At 41.3% G+C, this 23,410-nt stretch overlaps 1 protein-coding gene across 1 annotated transcript in view; it reads right to left on the bottom strand.

The window, feature by feature from the left end:
* Nucleotides 1–23,410, bottom strand: part of LOC121283062 (double C2-like domain-containing protein beta) — a 221,755-nt gene that overhangs the window by 161,973 nt on the left and 36,372 nt on the right. Inside the window, exon 2 of the mRNA XM_041197088.1 lies at nucleotides 8,348–8,427. Coding sequence (XP_041053022.1) covers nucleotides 8,348–8,427 — 80 coding nt within the window. The remainder of the gene's footprint in view (nucleotides 1–8,347; nucleotides 8,428–23,410) is intronic.

Raw genomic sequence — 23,410 nt, 5'->3', positions numbered from 1 at the left:
TAGAGGTTGTTATTTGGGAGATGCTGTCAAAGTAGATGCAGTACATCTTGTAATGGTACACACTGTAGCCATGGTGCACTGATGATGGGGGGAGTAAGTGTTTAAGGTGATGCACAGAGTGCCAATTAAATGAGTTGCTTTGCCCTGGATATTGACAAGCTTGTTGTTGGACTACACTCATCAAGGCAAGTGGAGATGATCATTGCCTGGCATTTGTGTAATATGAATGTTATTTACCTCTTATCAGCCTAAGCCAGAATATTGTCCAGATCTTGTTGCATGTGGCCACTGACTCATTCAACACCTGAGGAGTTGCAAATGGAACTGAACACTGCAATCAGACATACTCACTTCTGAACTTTTGATGGAAAGAAACTCATTGATAAAGCAGCTGAAGATGTTTGGACTTACAACACTATCCTGAGGAACTCCTGTAGCAATGTCCTTGGGCTGAGATGATTGGCCTCCAACAACTGCAACCATTTTCTTTTATGTGAGAAATGATGCCAGACAATGGAGAGATTTCCCCCAACTCCCTTTGTCTTCAGTTTTGCAAGGGCTCCTTGATGTCACATTCAGTCAAGTGCTGCCTTGATGTCAAGGGCTCTCACTTCCACTCATCTCTGGAATCCAGCTCTTTTGTCTATGTTTGGACCAAGGTCTGCTGCTGAGTGGATCTGGCATAATCCAAAATGAGCATTGATGCGCAGGTTATTGTTGAGTAAGTGCCACTTGATAGCTCTATTGATGACCCCTTTCATCGCTTTGCTGATGATTGAGAGTAGACTGATGAGATGGTAATTGGCAGATTTAGATTTGTGTTTCTTCTGGCGGACATGACTTACCTAGGCAATTTTCCACATTCTTGGGTGGATGTGGTGTTGTAGCTATACTGGAACACCTTGGCTAAAGGTACAGCTGGCTCGAGAGCACAAGTCTTCAGCACAACGGTCGGGATGCTATCAGAGCTTTTAACCTTTGTTGAATCCAGTGTTCACAGGCTTTTCTTGATATCAATTGACTGCAGACTGACATCTGTGATGCTGTGGACCTCAGCAGATGGTTGAGGTGGAACATCCACTTGGCACATCGGGCTGAAGCTGGTTTCAGTACGTAATTTTTAGGGTGGAGTCAGACAATGTTACTTAGATGGAAAGGCGATCTTAGTAATTGCACTGACATGTGATCAGAAGCTTATCTTAAGGTTAAATATGACACCAAAGTTGTGAAAAGTCTGGTTCAGCCTCAAACAGTTGACAGGGAGAGGAATGGAGTAGGTGTCTAGGGAATGCACAGTGTCACTGGCACTAAAGACGTTGGCTTTAACCTTCCCAGTATTAGCTGGAAGAAACTCTTGCTGATCCACAACTGGACAAGCAATCTGACAAATCAGATTCAGAGGGGAGGTCAAAAGAGGTAGTATTGAGATTGAGCTGGATACAATGCAAAATTAAAGAACTATTGATTCAGCAGATCAATTTGAAGCAAATGATGAGTGTGTATTCCTTTAAGGGTAACAGATTAATTTGTGATCATTGTGACTCGAGGAATCAAAAGTGGAAAGTGCCCACTCAGGACAACTTACAACAGACAATGTGAAAAGCCACATTTTATCACCGCTATACAGAGTTATAATATTCACAAATACAATGGGCAGTATTTAATGGAGGCTACAGGGGTCTTGCCCACCAGCTGGAGCTGGCAGGTGTCCTGTGTTGCTTCCTTTGTGGAAGCACTGCAGCATTAAGTGCTGGTCAGGCAATTGAGTGGACAGGGGCAGACCTTCTCCAAGATCAAAGACACCCAGGGGTGAAGTCCCACCCGCTGAGAGCTGCTGGCCAACAGATGTTGGCAGCCCTTCAATGGCACCAGGGAGGCGGTGGCTGCTGCCATTACTACACCCACCCAAGGCCTAAGATCACCATGGATCCAGGCACAACTGAGTGAAGTTGCAAGGGGTCATGGAGTCAGGATCACCGGGAGGTGTGTTGGCAGCAATGGCAAGGTGTGACTGTAAATGAGCCCTCCTCTTCTGAATGCTGGGTCCCTCGATCAAGGCGCTGAGTGCCTTTAAGCAACAGAGTTTGCTTTTTGGGCTTCAGGCAAAGTAAGTTCTTTGCCCACTGTGGGTAAATACCAGCAGCAATGGGATGAGGCTCTTAAGTGGGCATTAATTGCCTATTTAAGTGCCTCAATTGGCAGTGGGGCAGGAAGGCTGTCCATGAGCCTTCCCACTACAGATTTAATTGAGGCAGTGTCAGGAAGATGGTGGTGTTCCCACCCACCACCCTCCCACTTGATTAAATAGCCCCCACCAAACTCGACACAGGGGAGGGCATTAAAACCCGCCCTTTAAAACATCCCTCATGACTCACTGTTGATTGTTCTAAGTAAAATTCAAACAGTAACCACAATGTAAAGCATGCAAGATTCACCAATATCAGAAGAACCTAGTTTAGACAAAAAAAAACATCTTGCAACAGTGTGATCAGTAGCTTGAGGTATTTGAAAAGCAGACATCCAATCTAACTTACCTTTGGAAGTATCTTTGGGCTGAACTTTTTTTAAACCGGGTAAAGCTTATAATCCTTAGAGGACGATAGTAATGTTATGCAAGTTCAAAAATATTAAAATCATAAACATCATCAAATTTTACTGTCAGCAAGCTACTTTCATGACAGCAAACAGAACTGAGAAGTTTTTATTGGAAGAAAAAGATCTTGTATTTTACTGACTGTAAGGTTCCCTCACAGTGCAGGATTAACTTTGCAGACCATCTCCAATTGGGTCCACCTTTCCGGACACAGGTACTGTAGGTTTTGATTCCACAGCAACATGCTTCCTTATAGAATGCCTTTCAGTTTTGATAAAGTTTCTATTTTGCGAAAGCCAACTTGCTCTCAGTTAGGCTGGCTGGCTAAAACATTTGCTTTAAAACATCGCTTTTGGAAAGGCAAAACACAAAATCAAATGCCCAAATGGAATTTGATAGGTCTTCCTCGTCTGCAGACCTTGAATGTGGAATTACTTCAAATTCTTGAGCTTTGACCACATTTGATGATGAAAGACCATAGCAAACTTCATTGTGTCTGAGCTTCCCTTTCTTCTAAAATATTGATCAAACTGATTCTTGTCAGATTGTTTGATTAAAAGGGAACCAAAGGAGATGATGTTGCTGAGCAACAGAAAGACAAAGGTTTAGTGTATTTTCTATGACAATATGAAGATTCAAGGCCATATCACCAAACAAGGTTTTCTGTTCCAATTAGAAAAAGCTTTTTATTTTGGATTGTGATGATTAAGACTACATTTTCCAAGTGCATATTTTTGCAGTATCTTAATTACTCAATGGGCCCAATTTTGAGTTGCTTTCACAAATTCTAGGAGTATGGTAGCATGTTGCTGAATAGCAATCCAGAGACCTCGGCTAATGATCCATTTGAGTTCAAGCCCCCAAACAGCAGCTGGGGAATTTAGATTCAGTTAATTTGATAAATCTGGAATAAAAAGCCACAAAACTACAGGATTGCCATAAATACCCATCTGGTACCCACTGGGTTCCCTAATGTCATTTACCAAAGGAAATCTGCTGTCCTTACTTGGTCTGGCCTATATTTGACTCCAGACCAACAGCAATGTGGTTGATTCTTAACTGCCCTCTGAAATGGCCTAGAAAGCCACCAGGTGTACCAAACCACTACAGAAAAGATATCAGGTTAAAGCTGGACAGACAGCTAACATAGACCTGCGCACTAAACATGACAAAAGCACACCCAGTCAACCCCACAGTCCTCCTCACTTGCATTCAGGAATTTGTACCAAAATTGTGAGAGCTGTACCGCAGATTAGTCAAGCAATAATCTGGCATGCTACAGGACAGATCTGCCAGATGTGGTGGCACAGTGATAGGGAGTGATCCTTTGAGTCCTCAGTATTCCCTCTGTACATGATGAAGCCTCACGGCATCAGGTCAAACATGGGCAAGAAAACCTCTTGCTAATTACCACCTATCACCCTCCCTCAGCTGATGAATCAGTACTCCTACATGGTGAACACCACCTGGAAGAAGGGTAGTAGGAACGCGGAATGTACTCTGGGAGGGGGAGCTTCAATGAGCATCATGTAAAATGACTCGGTATAACCACTACTGACCGAGCTGGCCAAGAACTGGCCGGACAAGCCTACCGCAGGTGGCAAGAGAACCAACACAAAGGGAAAAAACTACTTGACCTCATCTCATTAATCTACCACGACTGTATCGGTAGGAGTGACAACAGCAAGGTTCGCATGGAGACAAAGTCCCGTCTTCATACTGAGGACATCTTCTATAATTTTACATGCACGACCACCGTGCTAAATGGGATAGATTCAGAACAGATGTAGCAGCTCAAAACTGGACATCCATAAGCTGCTGTGGGGCATCAGCAGCAGCAGAACTGTATTCAGCTACAATCTGTAACCTCATGGCCTGGCATATCCCTCCTTATGACATTCCCATCATGCCAGGGTTTCAACTCTGGTTCAATGAAGGGTGTAGGAGAGCATACCAGGAGCAGCACCAGGCATACCCAAATAATTAAGTGCCAACCTGGTGAAGCTACAACAAAGGACTACTTCTGCGTCAAACAGCAGAAGCAACATGTGATAGACAGAGCAAAGCAATTCACAATCAAAGGATATAATTGGCAGTCCAGCCTTGAATAGTGGTGGCCAATTAAACAACTCACCAGAAGAGAAGGCCTCATGATACCCCCAGCCCCAGCAAAGACCTAGAGTATTTTTTTTAATAATAAGATGTTAATGAGGAGGACTTTATCTGTTGACTAGGTGTGCATTTGTTGTATTGGGTGCCCAGGTCAACTCTGGGTGGCTCAGTTTTATTCGTGCTATATGCTTTCAAAGCAATTAAGTAGTTTTGACTATCTTTCTACACCATTTCAGAGGGCAATTAAGAGTCAACCATCTTGTTGTGTGTCTGGCATTAAATATAAGCCAGAGCAGATAAGGATGGCAGATTTCTAGCCTTAAAGGACCTCAGTGAACCAGTTGGGTTTTTACAACAATCCTGTAGTTTCACGGCTTTTTATACCATATTTATTTAACCAACTGATGGCAGATCCAGTACATGAGTATCAATGATAAGGCTGGAGCACTTGCAACCATCTTCAGCTAGGAGTGCCAAGTGGATGAGTTACTTTAGCCTCCTCCAGAGATCCCCGCCAGCATTGACGTCAGTCATCAGCCAATTTGATTAATTTCACTTGACACCAAGAAGCAGCTGAGCGAATTGAATACAGCAAAGGCTCTGGACCCTGACAACATCTCGGCTGCAGTGTTGAAGACTTGTGCTCTGGAACTTACTGTGCCCCTTGCCAAGCTGTTCCAGTGCAGCGAAAGCACTGGCATCCATCCAATTAGGGTGAAAAATTGCCCAGGTTTGGCATGTCCACAAAATGTAGGACAAATTCATTTTGGCCAATTACCGCTTAATCAGCCTATACTCAATCATCAGCAATGTTTTGGAAGGTGTTACACTTGGGTGCAATCAAGCAACACTTACTCACCAATGCCCAGTTTATGTTCCACCAGAACTACTTGGTTCCAGGCCTCATTACAGCCTTTGTGAAAACTTGGACAAAAGAGCTGAATTCCAGAGTTGGGGTGAAAGTGGCTGCCCCTGACACCCAGGAAGCATTTGACCGAGGAGCCCTGGTAAAACCGAAGACAATAGAATCAAGAAGAAAACTCTTCGCTGGCTGGAGAGAAAGCTTGTACAAAGGAAGATGATCATGTCTGTTGGAGGCCAATCATCTCAGTCCCAGGACATTGCAGCAGGAGTTCCTCAGGGTAGTGTCTTAAGCCCAATAATCTTCAGGTGCTTCATCAATGACCTTCTCTCCAACCTAAAGTCTGGATTGGGGATGTTCACTGATGTACACTGTTCAATTCTATTCGCAACTCTTCAGATAATGAAGCAGTTCATGTCCACTTGCAGCAACCTGGGCAACACTCAGGTTTGCACTGTTAGAAGGCAAGTAACATTCATGCTAGACAAATCCTCAGCCATAACAGGCAAGAGTCTAACTACCTCTTCTTGACATTCAATGGCATTACCATTGCAGAATACCCCACCATCAACATCATGGAGGTTACCATTGACCAGAAACTAAACTGGACCAGCCATATAAATACTGTGGCTACAAAAGTAGGTCAGGGGCTGGGAATTTTGCAGCAGGTAACTCACTTCCTCACTCCCCAAAGCCTGTCCAACATCTACAAGGCACAAGTCAGGAGTGTGATGGAATACTCTCCACTTGCCTGGATGATTGTGGCTCCAACAACATTCAAGAAGTTTGAAACCATCCAGAGCAAAGCAATCTGCTTGATCGGCACCCATCCCCCAGCACCATAAACATTTACTTCCTTCGGGTGCGGTGTCTACTATCTACAAGATGCACTGCAGCAACTTGCCAAGGCTTCTTCTACTGCACTTTCCAAACCTGCAACCTTCACCACTCAGAAGGAAAAAAACAGCAAGCACATGAGAACGAAACCATATGCAAGTTCCCCTCCAAGTTACATACCACCCTGATTGGAATTATATTGCTGTTCCTTCACTGTCGCTGGATCAAAATTCTGGAGCTCCTTCCTCATAGAACTGTGGTTTATCTACACCACATGGACTGCAGCAGTTCAAGAAGCTGGTGCACCACCAACTTTTCACAGGCAATTAAGAATGCTCCATAAATGCTGGCCTTTCCAGTGATGCTCACATCCCATGAAAAGATGAAAAAAAAGCCAACATAACCTCATAACCTCTGTGCATGCCAGCTATTGTACAAGTGGGATTATTTATAAACAAAAACAAAAATACCGGGAAAAACTCAGCAGGTCTGATAGCATCTGCAGAGAGGAAAACAGTTAACGTTTCAAGTCCGTATGACTCTTCAACAGAACTGATTATTTATATGTAGGTTACTGCAATAAAAGGCGAATGCATCTCATAAGAAAATGACCCAGCTGAGATCATCACACATTTGAAATATTGTATTTTATTGCTTTACTAGATTTTGAAGATATGCAAATAAAATAATTTATATTTTTATTGCACTTTTAAATGCAGAGAAATGTCTTAAAGTGCTAGGCAACTGGGCAACAAGTGGATATCAGGGAGAGAAAAGAGAACAATTAGGAAAACACAAAGCATCGTCAGAGGCAAGAGCCTTCAGTTAATGTCATTCAAAATTTTGGGCCTCAGAGGAATTTCAGCTGATTTATATTCAGGTGATGTTGTTGAATTCAGCTCATAAGAGGGTCAATCCACAACAGGCAGCTTCTGGAATTATATTCAGACCAGGAATCTGTCCAGAATAGTGTTTCCCCATCTCACATCAGTTTGAAACAATGAATTTTATTAATATATTCCAGTAAACATGAATACATAATACATTGGATTGATTTCATCTGAATAAGCTCAGCAGGGGGCAGTTTCTGAGCAGGCCTACACGTAGGAGGTGAATAGTTAATTTGTTTTGCAGCTCACCTGGCTAACTCCTGGCCATGGGGAGCTGGGGTGGAATGGTAGGCAAGTCTTTGCCTTCCTGATTAGTTGAATTAGGGTTAGTTGGGAAATCAGTGAGTCTATAGTAACCCGGAATGGAAGTCAGGAACAGGGGGAATATTTTAAAGTCGGGTGCAAAATGGGTAATACTGGGAAGGCCGAGAGGAGTGAAGTGCAGGAGGGATTTAAATGGGGCCCTGAGAAAGTAACATCAATTCTCTGGAGCACAAGGAACCAATGGAATTTGGAAGGGATAGGGTGATGGTAATGTGGGCCTTAGTTCCTGAGTGGAGATGCAGCTCACTGTATTCTGGAAAAACTGTAGACTAGGAAGGCTTGAAGCAGAGAACAGGGGTTCAAGGGGAACACTGCAGAGGTCTAGTTTTGACAGTTAGGATTTCAGCAGAAGATGAAATAGGTCTTGATAATCAATTAGATATTGGAAAGGAGCTCAGTTTGGGATCAAGCAGGATATTAAGGAGAAAAAAAAGAAAAATAAATTCCGGTATTGGAAGTATATGGGAGTGAAGACTGATGGATGTAAGCTATTAGATTGATCAGTGCAGCATGCATGAATTCCATTCACTCCTTCATCAAATTGTACAATAGCTTTCTCTAGATCCATATTACTGTGTGTACCAATTATGCTCACAACTGAATTATCTGGTATATTTTATGAAAATAAATGAACAATTTGCATCCATTAGAAAATGCAAAGCAAAATCAATAGACAGCGACACCTACAAACAGATTCTTTATTATTTGCAACTTTCTAAGGTTACATACCTTTGCTTTATTTATTGAGCAATGAAGAGCATTGTTTTCTTGGTCGTACAGCAAACTGAAATCTAATGTACCCAGGGTGGCTGGAAAAGGAAAGGAGATGGATTTACCATCAACAGAAACAGACCGAGTAAAAAAGTAATTTAGCAGCTACCCATAAAATGACTATCTCATGGTGAAAGAAATGTTAACATGTAATTCGAATAGATAAAACAATATGCATTCAAGAATAAGGGTAAATGCAGTTACCTATAAGCAATTTTATTCCATTTATCATGTAGCTCATGTCTAGTTTCTGTAAGCCAGATTATATGTGACATTTTAATATATCAAAAAACTTGTGTTTCTCTATTCAGTTACAAACTGTCTCATTTCTAATGTAAGGACATTTTTTGGATAAACTGTTTGCACTAAAGGAACTGAGCTGATATAATGAAAACAAGCATATTAATATTTATTATTTCATTGCTTTTGTTAGCACAATTAGAGATCTAAGGTGCTGGTTTAAAGATAAAAAGGGCAGCAAGGACAGATCCAGGACTATACTGAATAGCTGAGAGAGGGAACCTAGCTTCTTTTGGCAAGAAGAAACAACCAGGTAGGAGCACTAATCATTTGTGCGTGTGTAATTATAAAAAGAATAGGTAGGGTGAAGTTGTACAATTACTTGTGATGCACCAGAAGAGATGGATCATAGGAACAAGAGTGTAAGACGTTATCATCTCCTATTTTTAGATTTGGATAGCAAATTAACAGAATTCATGAGAGCCAGGTGGATTTCTGCAGTTAAGCAGGCATCTTTTCCACTTAAAAAGCAGGCCCTAAATTCCTTTGTGAATGACACCAAAATCACACAGTAATTCTTATGAATTTCCTGGAGAAAACTCCAGAAATAGACAAGAACTTGAACACTATTGGTGATTCTGAATGTTTCCAGTCTGCCTTGTGGAAATGAAACTTCATCTGCACCTTAGAAAGGCAAACAAGCAGAGCTGGTGGGAGAGTTGGTCTAAGGCAGAGATGCCTAGGTTGGGAGTTTACAATTCCTGATTTCAGAAGACAACTGGTATAAGACTGGAGGCTGGAAAACTAAGAGGGGTGAGGAAAACTAAGAGGGGTGAGGTATACTTGCTTACAGATGGGTGAAAGTGGTCCCCACAGGAGGAAAATGATGGTGGCAGGGGTTGGGGAATCATGGGAGAGGTGGGAAGGGGCAGGGGGTGGAGGAAGCCTTCCTAAGACACACAGGTACCACACTTCCACGTAGCAGATATCTGCTACCTATGTAGATGCTGTCCAGCGACCTTGCCAAATCTGACAGGGCTAACATTGGTGGGATCACAGCCCACAGTTTTTCAGGAAGATTGTATTTTAGTAAATACCCAAACCATGAAGATCCCACTCACTGCTCAGTTAGTTGATCTGAGCAGTAGTGATGGGATAAGTAGGGGGAAGATGATCGGACTATATCCAGTGACACTGCACTAGAAAGTACATGTGTGGGTGAAAAATGATATCCCTAAGTTCAAACAGCCTGCTGACAATGACTGTGTAGGCTCAAACTTTAAAAAATGGGCATGTGAGCAATGCCTATGAAACTACTCCAGTATAAGTCAATGCCTTCAGGAGAGGAGGAAGGAAAATATGACATGATACAAAATAACAGTGACACTTTAATAACACTCCAATTCAAACTATACAAAGCACAGTTTCAAATTTTCCCTGGAATATGAAGAGCTGCTTTATTGTCCTCCATGGTCATTTAGGTGCATAGGAAAATAAAATGTTCCATTGCACATTGTGATTCCCATATCTATGTCCCATTATTGTGGCCTGCAGTTAAATAAGAATGCAAGTTTCATTTTTTTAAATGATAAAATATTTAACCTTTGATAATTGAATGGTGGTACGAGGTGTCCCGAAAAATAATTTTTGTGTATTTTAGGTTCTGGCAGGGCAGATGTTGTAGGGGTTGAATGGAATTATAGAACAGGATGGATCTCCGAGAGCACCAGTGATACATTTCCTATTTCCTCCCACTAGCTATCCTTATGTTCTGAATGAATTCAGTGGTAAACCAATGGGAGTTCCTAAGAAAAGGGGGAAAATAGCCCAACTTCATTTCATGTAGGACCATTACACAAGAAACTTCCAACTTGTCAACCTAAGTTGGATTTCAACCCAGGTTACTGAAATGAAAAGGCAGTGTGCTAACCTAGTTTGCCACCAAATCTCCATTTTTTGTAGGGAGTTTATTTCTGATTTCCTGAAAAGTAAAAAATGATAGAGCTATGGTGAAGGAGAAGGTGGCTGGGATAAGTTAGATAGTTCTTTAAAGAGCTGACACAATACAGGATATTTGGCCCAACTAGTCACACCCTCTAATCAAGCAAATAGTCCTAATCATATGTATCTGACCTGATCCCATAGCCCTTTGCTCCCTCTTTCTTCAGCTATCTACGTAATTTAATCTTAAACCTTGACACTTGCTTGGCTCAATCGCAAACATTGAGCACAAATTCTTTAGCTTCACACTTCTGTGTAAAGAAGTTTCTCCTGTCCTCTGTTCTAAAGCTTCTACATTTACCTGTATGTCTGTGGTCTCTAATTCCAGACCTCTCACTGACAGAAACCAACTGTTTCTACTTAGCCTGTCCCCTTTTCTTGGAAAAATTTGGACAGTTCTATCATGTTTGCACTAAGGAAAGGGGCCCCATTTTTCATGTTTTTCTTTGAATTTGTATTTCATGTCTTTGTATTTCTTCAGACCAGAAGCATTCTGGTGAATGTGTGTTGTACCCACTCTAGAGCTTCACTGTCCTTCCTGTAGAAAGTTCTCTAATTGCCTTGTTGATTGGCAGGATAGGAGCATATCTAATAACTGGTGGGTCTGAACCAGTCATGCAAGTGTCTTTTGATAAACTAGTGAGGCACACAGGTACTGACTAAGATAATCTTTTCAGTTGAAATTTCCTGAGCATAATAATATTAGAGCTTCTAAAACCAATATCCACCAGAATTGATATATTGTAGTAAATTAAATTAACTCATGTCTACGGAAAATAAATCGGTTTTAAAAGAATATCAGTACACAGGCACATGCACGCACGCATAACACACACACATCAGGCTTTTAATCAACTTTTCAATATGTATGTCACTTTCAGTGCCGCCAGTTATTCAGAAAATAAGGGTGTAGGCAGCAAATTTAAAGTCATACACACTTCTTCCAAATGCTCTCCGAGTGCACCCATTCTTAATGGGATCTATGGGTATTTATTCTCCCTCTGCAAAAAAAATGAATTTTATATTTAAAATTGTGCATTCTGTCTCATTTTAGAACAATGTTGCAACTGTTAATAGGTATTTTGTTCTGATAATAATTAGATCATTCAGATTATTAAGGATACAGGGTACTTTTATCAATAGACCAAAAATACTCAGGTATAACTAATATGAAATTAAAGACAGAGTTTATTGAAAATTTGCCTGAAAAACATGTCAGTGCAGCTTTGCTGATGTCCGTTTATAAATTTACCTGGACAGCCTTATTATGAATAATTTTATTTTGTTTCTGCTTCATTAGTCTGTTAAGAAATATGGTTGCCCTCCTACAATTGATCTCCAAGGCCTGTTCAACAGTAAAATACTGTCTAATGCAATTATAAAACCTCTAGTGTTCAGATTGCAAGCACCGTTCATCAACTACTAGCTGTGAAATCTGAACAGACTGTTTCTCAATAGCATGATCCTTAATCCATCTTTCACACATCTTTGTGCTTCAACAAACATGACCATATTTTAGATTTCACTATATGATGGTAGAACTGGTTTTTAACTTGATGCACTAAGATGATTAATTCATGGATAGAACTGATTTAACACTGAAAATATGATTTGGTAAGAATTACTTTTTGTCAGGCCAAATAGCAACAACCAAACTTCAACATGGCCTTCACATTAAAGGGCTTTTGTTTTCCCTCACAAATATTTTTCAGATCAGGAAATTAAGCTTGTCATAATTTAGTGCTTTGCACAAGTATCAAACCCTGAGAAATGGACCGACATCCAGCCAAGAGGCATATTAAATGCCAGGATGTAAGACAATTTCAGAGTGATTCAGCCTTTTAAGTGTCTTTGCAACCTTTTCTTTTACCTGGAATATCAATTACACGGATTGCAATTCAAGAAGTTAAAAACGCAACATTATTCTCTGACTTAGATTCAGACCTCAAGGTCTGTTCTGTCGTCTTCCTCTGATCCTGAACTTCGATTCGCTGCTTCATTCAGAGAGGCTTCCACAATCCAACGCTTGATGTGAAGCACCATCTTCATTCTTCTTCCCTCACTTTGTTTTATCCCTCTGATCTCAATGTCTTTGTATTTATAACATGCTATTTCCCACGCTTAGCTTCCCATATTTGAATTGTTCCCAGAACTTCCAGTATTTTCCCCCCCAAGAAGATCTGCTGGTGCTGCCTCCACGTGGTCTCTTCATACATTTCATACATTAGCACTATACGGTGTGGGAATTTTTTGGGGGGTGCTGACTTTACTTTAGGGGGAGTGACACTAGCTGAGTTGCTCTTGCAGAGGGGTGGCATGGGCATGATGAGCCAAATGGCCCCATTCTGTGCTGTAATGATTCTATGGCCTGTATTTTCCATTCGTTGGGCAGGCTTGGCAGGAGCTGTCACGGAGCCAACCGCCACCCACGATCGGCTCCACACCACGATTTTGTGCAGGCGGGCCCCCGCGTGGATCGCGAGTAGCAGCACTAAGCGCTACCTGTGTGAGCCGGGGGTGGAGGGGGGAGGGAGAGCTGGGCCTAGCACGCAGTTTATGCATGTGCACAAAAGAGCGCTTCAATCTCCCTGTGGCACGGAACTGTTTCAGGGAGATTGTTAATTTTTTCAAAAAGCGTTTCAAAGAGCAGAAAAATTCAATGAAACATGTTCCCTCATGTGACTCTGTCACCTGAGATGGGATATGTTTTTAAGTTCAAATGAAACTTTTTATTTAATTTATAATAGCTTCAGGAAACCTCATCCTGCTCGTGGATGAGGTTTCCTGAAAAACGTAAAGGCCGCCTGGCTTTTTCACCTGTCCATCAACCGTAAAGTTGGACGGGCAGCCTAAAATTCAGGTTAATTACCTGTTTAATGGCTTTAATAGGCCTTTCAATTATCGGTGGGCGTGCAGCCAATTCCAGCGCGTGCCAGCCGAACGAAATATTGTGCAACTTCGCGATAACATCGGGACACATGCCCAATGTCATTGCGAGTCATTTTATGTTCCGGCATGTTGGGCGTGCGCCCACACTCCAAATGTAAAATTTTGCCTTTGATTCTACTTAAACATTTTTGGCAGTCGCTTACTCTTCGTTCTGAACCTGCTACCCTATTCTTTCACTTAGAGCAGAAAGAACCACAAAGAAGATTGGTGGTTTGTGTCCTGGGAGTAGAGTAAGTTTTGTTGAGAATCAAGATTCCTCCAACCGAAGAAGAACCAGCAACTTGTATAAAGTATCTTCAATGTCGTAAAACATACCAAGGCACTTTACAAGAGAATTATCAAACAAAATTTGACACTGAGCCACACAAGGAAACACTAGGACACATGGCCAGATGCTTAGTCAAATAGGTGGGTTTTAAGCTGCATTTAACAGGGGAAAAGAAAAGTGGAGAGGTTTAGGGAGAGAACTCCAGAGTTTGCAATCTCAACTGTTGAAGGTACCGCCACCAACGGTAGAATGATTAAATTTGGGGATGTGCAAGAGGCTGAAATTGGAAGAGCTGAGAGTTGTTGGGCTGGAGGAGGAAGAAGTGAATATATCATTATCTGCATAAGTTTACAACATGGAGGGAGGCCATTCTGCTCATCAGGCCAGCTCTTTGCTTCAGCAAATCAAAGCAAATCTTGTCCCAGTATTTTGATATCTTCATCTCATAGAACTATAACTGAAAGAAATGTATGCATGTACAATGTAGGCACTTACTATTGTTGCTGCCACTAAACAGATATCATTTGCATTAGAATTCACACCAACACGGAAAGTCAGTACTACCCATTTCTTATCAAACTCAGCACATTTTACTGTGCAAGTCAAAGCAAAAAGGATAGCTGATGACATGCAGAATGATAAAAGATTGCTGCAAGTCTATAGTACATGCAGTGGTTAATTTATGATTTAATTGGCATATGAACAATTGTAGAGTAGAACATTTCTTACCCAATGAAAAACACTCTCCGTTCATTGTACCAATTATATTAAGGTGAACAGTGTCTGCTTTATACCCATGTACCGTAGTCACAGCTTACTTCAACTGCTAGTTAAATTAGAGTTTAACATTTTTACTTCTGTCCAAATATATAGGCATTTTGATAGCAGTCATCTCCTGACAATGTGTTTTGCAACATTATACATTTACCACAAAAAGGAGGCATTTCAGCCCACTATGTCTGTGCTGGCTCTTCACTGGAGCAATCAAAAGCTATTTCCAATATCCAGTTCTCTTCCCATAGCTGTATGTGCTCTGCTTCAGATTTTTTCTTATTTTCCTTTAAAAATTCAATAATCTCTGTCTCAACCATTCCCAATGTCTAAATATTCCTAACTCCAATAATCTCTTAGCAAAACAAAATCTGTGAACCTATCTCCCTACCCCCTCAGTGCATTTTACAATGACAACCCCTTGTTATGACCCCTCAATCAATGGAAATAGTCTTTCTCAATTCAAACTTATTATAATCTTTTATAATTTTAGAAACCCTTTCTCCTCTTAGGTATTTCTACAATAATGGAAATAGTCCAAGTACCCCAAGTCTCTCCTCAAAACTGCAACTTCCTATCCCAGACATCACTCTGATGAAACTATGCCATACAGCCGATGTGTTTTTGATGTCATTTCTAAAGGTGCACCCAAAACTGTACACGCTACTTCATCTAATCACTGCTATCCTCAACCTTATCATTATTTCTTTACTCCTGCATTCTCTGCCCTATGTTATCAAATATTTTATGGCTTTACCTATCAGCATTTCTACTCTTAGGGAAATATGTATTTGAAACCGTCTCTCTGTTCATTTATATTCCAATATCTTCTCATTGAGTGCATGCTCCAATTCCTTGTTTTTCTTTCCCACACCTATCCACACTAAATTACATCTGCCACCTGTGTTTCCATCATGATAATTTGTCTGCTTGAAATCTTTTACAGTCCTCTAAACAAATATAAGATTGTTTTCCTTAATTCCAAATCACTTATAATACCGTGAACAAAAGTCACTGTGGCACATGACTTCTAACTGTTCTCCAGTTTGAGCACCATCCATCTATTCTAAGCCTTGGCTTCCTGTCCATTAATCAACTTTCTATCCATACTGTTACGTTTCTTTCAATGCCACTGTTATGACCCAGCAGTTGATTAAGGCTGAATTATTTAAATCCCAGAGGGAAACTTGATAATCTATATTTTCAAATGGTATGTTTGAGATGCAGCTCTGAATTCAGAAATAAAACCATCAAGCGGTTTTTTTATATAAAACTAAATTAAACATTAACTAACTTAACAACTAATTAAACACATACACATGTCTACAAATTACTACCATAATAAATTTTAAATTCATCCCCAAATTAATCACTCCCAGGTAAATCTTCAACAAGGCAACAATAACCCATAGATTTTAAACGGACGCGAGGCACATTTGACCTTACGAATTCAAAATGAGGTTCCTTTCAATTTGGTTCTTTTGCAGACAGTTGTAGGCTTACAGGCTGGTTAGATGTTACATGCCTCTGACTCACACACAAAAACTCCTCTCGGTTTCCCTTTGAATGTAAATTTTCCATTGTATTACTAGGTTTTTAACTGTACCTCTCCTAACAATAATTCTTTCATTCTACCAATTTTATTAGTAATATAAATGCATTGCTTGGTGTCTCCTAGCTAGGTGCAAGATTTACCCATTCTTTTGAATGGTTTATTCAACAAATGCAAAATTGCTCTTTACTTTCCATCTAATTTACGTTTATCTAATTAACATCTCAAACTATTATACATCAAAGCACCCAGGCTAATTGGCTTTAATCCAATTAAGACACATGCATACACACACACACACTACTTCAAGTCCAATTTAAAAATAATTTCCAATAACATTATACACATTAATATCTCTTCATGACAACCACACGCCTGAGCTTTGTTTTAACAAGCCTCTTGCAAAACATAATCCATTGCCTTCTGAAAACACATTTGCACTGGATACTTTTAAAAAATATATTAAATTTGTTTGTCATACAAGTCTACTGCTCTGTCCTTTTGTTATCTTAAGGGGACTAGATTATAATGCGGAGAAAGTCATGCTTCATTCGTAGAGACTTGGTTAAACCTTAGCTGGAGAACTGTCTTCAGTCTGCACACTAACAACTCAGGGAAGATATACTGGCCTTGGAGGAGTGCAGATTCATCAGAATAAGAGGGTTAAATTATGAGGATAAGTTTAAAAATTCCTTTGAGCATAGAAAAATTCTTTACTCAAGGAATGTTTATAGGAGAATTCTATACTCTAGTCAAAAGGGTTTCTTGGGATACTTCCCTGGGTGGGGGAACCAAGAATAAGGGGACGTGATCTTAAAATTACAGCCAGGCTTTTTAGGAAGCATTTTATCATACAAATAGTGGTAGTAATCTGGATTTATCTTCTCCCTTCCCCCAAAAGTATATGGTTGCTGGGATAATCAGAGTTATCTAGACTGAGATTAGTAAATTTTTGTTATATAAAGGCATTGAGGGACATTGAGATAAGGTGGGTAAATGGAGTCGAGGTACAGTTCAGTCATAATTTACTTGAACAGATCAGAACAGGTTTGAGGGAATCAATGGTCTTTCCTGTTCCTGTGTACACCTTATATGAATATTGGGCAATGTCTTAAATATTCCTCAGCAGGTTTTACAGCAGGAAAGCAATTACTTGCTTTACACTTTATGACTCAAGCATTTACGGGTTTATTAGTATGAGTTAATTATTTTGAATAGCTTGATTAAAAATAAGAGCAATCTGGTCTATAATGCAAAGTTTGCATGATAATCTGGGCTGTAATCTTTTCTAAACAATACATTCTTGAAGTACCAAATCAAAATAAGCTTAATCTAACTTAACCAAAATAAAATAATAATAAACTTACAGTGCCTGGATTTTCACTCCCGAGATGGGTATCTCAATTTGGTGTGCCCACCTTGGGAAAAAGTGCCTCAAATGGTGTGATGTTTGCTCCTGGTGGTGGGGCAGGTGCAGGATAGAGCCAGGTCCACTGCTCCTGGGCGCAGATCAGAGGCAGCTACAGGTGCTGCCAGGTGCTAAGTCGGGCTATTTAAAAGGTCCACCTCAATCCTCTGGGACTTCATCCTGACTGTTTTGTTAAATATTAGACCGTCTAGCCCTCATCCTGCACACCCCATCACCTCCCTACCCTCCCCACATGGCCCCTCATACCCTCCCATGCTAACTCATACCTCTGCACTACCCCCCATAGCTCCCAAGCCAACTCATGCCCCCATCCACCCATGACCCCTTATAGCCTCCACCCCAACTTAATGCCAACTCATTCCCCCACCACTCCATGGCCCCTTGTAGCCCCATCCAACTTAATGCCAACTCATGTCAATCCCTATGTCCTGCACCCAGCACCCTCTGCCCTTACACTCTTTATGCCAACTCCCCCATTATCTACCGTGGGCAAACCTCAGGTGGCATGTTGAGACGAAATAAAATAAAGGCTGAGGATTTAAATAACTTAACAGGTTGACAGTTCTACATACCTTATCTGCCCTTCAGATGTATTTACATCTCCTCCATAAATTCATAACACCCACATTGCGGGATAAGGCCTTTGTTACAGTGAAAATGGGGTCAGTTTAAACTCAACACTGAGTTCAAATGACTCTGCTGTGTTGTGCAAGTCATGTCCCGCACCTTTTCCCTACTGGCAAAAATAGGATGTGTCAGAAATGCAGACAGGACTTCTGGATCCAGGTCCTGCCCGCCACTTTCAAAGGCCTTTGGAGTCTCCAGAACTCCATGAAAATCCGGCTCTCAGTCTCACTCATAGGGGCCTCATCTATATCAATTAGTTATAATAGTTTACAGCCATAAAATGGAACACAACATTAAAATAATTGGAAAATAGCTACATCAAATTCCATAGATTTATGTCTATTATTCCCACACACACAACAGAGCCTCTAAAAGTCTTTGAGCGTTGCCATGTTAATAAATAGTGAAGCAAGACAGCATAGACTGTACAAGTTTAACAAAATGAATTGATGTAGTATTTTACATATCGCCATATCTTAACCAATAAATAACACTGGCAGGCTGGAAACTTGGATCAGAACATTTAAATAGCAGCATAATTGAGAGTGCAGTGAAGACAGATTTAGTTAATATTCTCGTAACTCAGTTACAAGTAGTGTATTGTAGACTTTAAATCAATGTCTAAAGGCATCAAGGAGATTTTAAATTCAACATATTCAACAGGCTTTTTCAGCTCAATTTCCTAACTGCTGCTGAAAGCATTTTCAAGAACTACACTGCACAGAACATTCCAATTCAGTGGTAAGGAATATTAGAAAGCTGATTCCCTGCAGTAGCAGGAAAGTTGGTTGATGTTAACAGCCTGACTTCATTAGCATTCTCCTTACCAACTAGCTGTCAAAATGGTCAGAAGGGTAGTTGGGAGGGTGGCAGGAACTAGGGGAACAGCCACCAGCACAAGGTGACTGCTCCAGAAAGGAAAATCCATCCATCCATGGGGAGGGTGTAAAGCCCAGGGCAGGGGAGGCCCTAGATTTCTTTGTGGCTTCCGGAGGAGCCCTTCACAAGGAAAATAAAAGCAAAAATGAAAAAAATCATACTGGCTTGGCCTCTTCACACCCTGGCTGCGATTCCCAGCAGCTTTAGCCTTGCAGATAAACCATCCCTTCTCTCCAGCACAGTCCTCAGGTTAAAATAGCAGATCAAGCCCCAATGGCATCCTCAGATCCCTGTCTATATGTTTAAACATGATCCTGGTGGCTTGGGATGGGTGTCCTTGCTACCTGCGTTTTCAAATTGCAGTGGCCCAAATTGAGGCTGACCCCAGCTGCATGCAATACGTTAGATAGGTGAAGTGAGGGGGGTAGTTTAATTAACTTGCAATTGTCTTGTAATTAGTTGGTCCAAGCATTTTGAATACATTCCTGAAAATACTGAAATAGGTGATAGCCTGATAGATGTCTCTACGGCAAATATTGTTTATTTATGCTGAAATTATGTGCCGACAGAGCTGCTAACATGACTCATAGCTATGGATATAGCATTTGCGAGGAGGAAAAAGTATTCCTCAGTCCTGTGGTCTTTAAATTGCACTGTTAACATATGATCACTTAAAATTGTCTATGAAATTCCTTTGTTCATTATTTCAATGGAGACATTAATCTATTTATTCTGAATGAATTAATAGCTACAATTTAAATTGCAGACAATGAAACTTCATATGGAAACAGGTTATATATCCCTATGCTAATATTCAGTTATTTCAAGCCTTATGAGATCTATTAAAATGCAAATTAATTAATTTTTACCCTTTTGAATGGAATTACCAATTAACTGAGAATTATAAGCAACGTGGCTATAAAGATTTTCAGTATGAAATCCTTGATTTAATTTATTAGTAATTACTGCATTTATGAAAATTCTACAAATCTTGAGAAATCAATCCAATAGACATCAATACTGATGTAAACTGGAATTTTTAAATGCTAAATTGGAAGTCTTTTATACAACCACACACAATATTGCTAACACAGATAGACATTCATACCACTTGTCGCATTAAGCTAAGCTATAGGAGAAATACACTTAAAATGTACACTGCATTCTCATACTGGCCTTGGCATGCATGTGAAACAGTAACAACTTGATATGCTTACTTTGTGCTTCTATTACTGTAGGTACTTCAATCTCATGTTGGTATTGCTGTAAACACTCCAACCTTGTGTGACTAAGATGTAGGTACTCTAGCCTCTTGCCATCACTGGCATGAATGTGCCAACCTTATGCAGTAATTGGCATAGAAGCTCCAACCTTGAGAAGCCATTACATTAGATACTCAAACCTTAAAGTTGGCATGCATATATGCAAGTGTGAGCTGTCATTGCTAAAGACCTGCCAGCCTCACACTGCCATATCTACAAACTTGCCAACCACACACCGCCTTTGCTACAAGAAACAAAATACTTGCACTGTACTTGAGCACACAACACTTAAGTTTGTTATTTGAAAAGATTTTACTGCTAAGCCTACACATATCATTTCCTTAAACCAGGTGAATGTTACATAATATTCACTTTATGCATAATCTTCTTACTAGTCATTGCCTTTATTTTGCAGTACATTTAAATGTTTAGAAAATGCCGCAGTATATATACAGACTGCTCTTAGTATTGTCTATATCACGGATGGTCATATTACAGCCTATAGGACAACTGCAGTATTTGTGAGCTTAGTCCAGATGCACACTTTCCACCTTGCCTTATGTTTTGTCACATATGACTGTGACGTCCATGAGTCATGCTGCCAATGTTCGGGATTGTGAAGTACTTGAAGAGAACAACAGGGTGTAGAGTGAAAATTGAAATCACATAGGCTGAACAAGCGGGAAGGATGGGAGATTTATAAAATGGGCTACATGTACAACTTTGTAGGGGGTGGGGGGGTGAGGGAGATCAGGCATGCACCATGGGCCTTATTTTGCCTGCCATTTCCTTATTCTGTTTCACAAAACAATGGCTGGAATTTTCAATTCCCATTGGTGGCAGGTGTGAGCAGACAATATGGCAAGAAGGCCAAAAATTGGTTTTAACCGTCGTGAAACCAGTTTGCAATCATCCACTCCACCTGTCAATGGCGGACCATGTTTCCCACCGCCGCACATCAGGAACCTAATTTCAATATCCAGCATCTTATTACACTGAACTCTTATCTTGATGCTGCCAGACCTGCTGAGTTTTTCCAGGTAATTCTGTTTTTGTTTTGGATTTCCAGCATCCGCAGTTTTTTTGTTTTTATCTTATTACAAGCCCTGCTCACCAGAATCAGCCCTTACACTGAATCATCCGGGCAATCACGCCGACGTGTTTCACATCTGTACATAAATGACATGCACCTGGTGAGCTGCACTTCGCTCGGGACTTTGAAGTTTGTTTGCCCACCTTGCTTTGCGCAGCACTCATGGTCATCAGCACCAGGCTTCACAGGCAGCACTACATCATTATTAGGGGGGGCTCACAGGCAGGTCTCTAAGGCGGGGATGGCTTTTTAATGGCTGCAGGGCTAAGGCTTGCTTGGGGAAGGGGAGAAGTGGCCTCAGGCAAGGGAGGAGGCTGCAGGGCGAGGGCTGTACTGGGGAAGAGGGTGTCACATTGTGTGTGGGGGCACATGTTGATTTGTGCAAGTGGCCTCAAGAAGGTGAGGGCTGAGGATGCAATCTCCAAAGGAGATGCGGCCAGATGGTGATGTGAGGGTGTGTGTGAGAGAGTGAGTCGTGATGACCCTTGAGCTGGCAGCGAATGAGATGCCAGTGAACGTGTGATGGCCTTGTGTGTATGAGAATTAAGAGTGATGAGATGGTTGACTTACCCTGGTGGCATGGATGAGATCATTCATCCTCTTTGTGCAGTAGATGGTCAACCTCTTCTTTGCAGCATTGTCACTGACCACCACTGCCACCACCTCCCAAGCCAGAATAGTGAGATTGATGGACATACTGCGGCCAGGGAGGGGGAGAGACAGGACATCATGGCAGGCATCCAAAAGCACTCCAGTGACGAGTCAGTGAACTCTTCCTGGCTTTCAGGGCCATGTCTTCACTGGAGCAGTCCTGGACTGTGAGCATTGAGAATTGTGTGCGCAACTACAGGTTACATATGACACTTGGAGTGAGAAAACGGTGATGTAACAGCGTGGCGGGTAATTCAGAGACCACTCGCCAGTGAGACAGCCTGTTTCCTGTGGCTGCATAATCAATGAGGCAGAAAGCAGATGATACAGCGCGAAAACCTGCTATTGCAACCGGTGGGTAAAACATCTTTCCTCACTCCCGCTACCACTCTCAGTGCAAATCTGGGATGATTCTGCCTAATGAGGGGAGCAACTAATTTCACATATCCATGACTTTGCAACAGGGTCCCAGCAGTAATTTGGTTTCCAGGCAAACTAAACTTCCCTTTAGATCTTTGATCCCAATCGGAAGACATTTGAGGATAGGAAGCTCAGGGCCTGATTGTCTTTCATGAAACTGATGTCGGGAGAGTTTCTGGATCCCCACCATGCCCCCGGGTAGGGAAACAGTCACGCCCTCCCATTTTCACAGAGGACGGCTGCTAATTGGCTGGACAGCAGGTTGGGTGGCCAATTAACCATTGGGGATGGTGGGACTGGAGGCGGGACTGAGCTAGTGGGGGCACCATTTAAACACAGAGATAAAAACAAAACAACTGCGGATGCTGGAAATCCAAAACAAAAACAGAATTACCTGGAAAAACTCAGCAGGTCTGGCAGCATCGGCGGAGAAGAAAAGAGTTGATGTTTCGAGTCCTCGTGACCCTTCAACAGAACTAGGTGAATACAAGGAAGGGGTGAAATACAAGCTGGTTTAAGGTGTGTGTGTCTGTGTGTGTGGCGGGGGGGAGGGGGGGTTTGGGTGGGGGGAGAGAAGTGGAGGGGGTTGGTGTGGTTGTAGAGACAAACAAGCAGTGATAGAAGCAATAATAATATAAAAATAAAAACAAAAAAACTGCGGATGCTGGAAATCCAAAACAAAAACAAAAACAGAATTACCTGGAAAAACTCAGCAGGTCTGGCAGCATCGGCAGAGAAGAAAAGAGTTGACGTTTCGAGTCCTCATGACCCTTCGACAGAACTTGAGTTCGAGTCCAAGAAAGAGTTGAAATATAAGCTGGTTTAAGGTGTGTGTGTGGGGGGCGGAGAGAGAGAGAGAGAGAGAGAGAGGTGGAGGGG

This window comes from Carcharodon carcharias, chromosome 10 (assembly GCF_017639515.1).
Source record: "Carcharodon carcharias isolate sCarCar2 chromosome 10, sCarCar2.pri, whole genome shotgun sequence".
Classification (NCBI taxonomy): domain Eukaryota; kingdom Metazoa; phylum Chordata; class Chondrichthyes; order Lamniformes; family Lamnidae; genus Carcharodon; species Carcharodon carcharias.
This window is presented reverse-complemented; position numbering and strand designations above follow the sequence as displayed.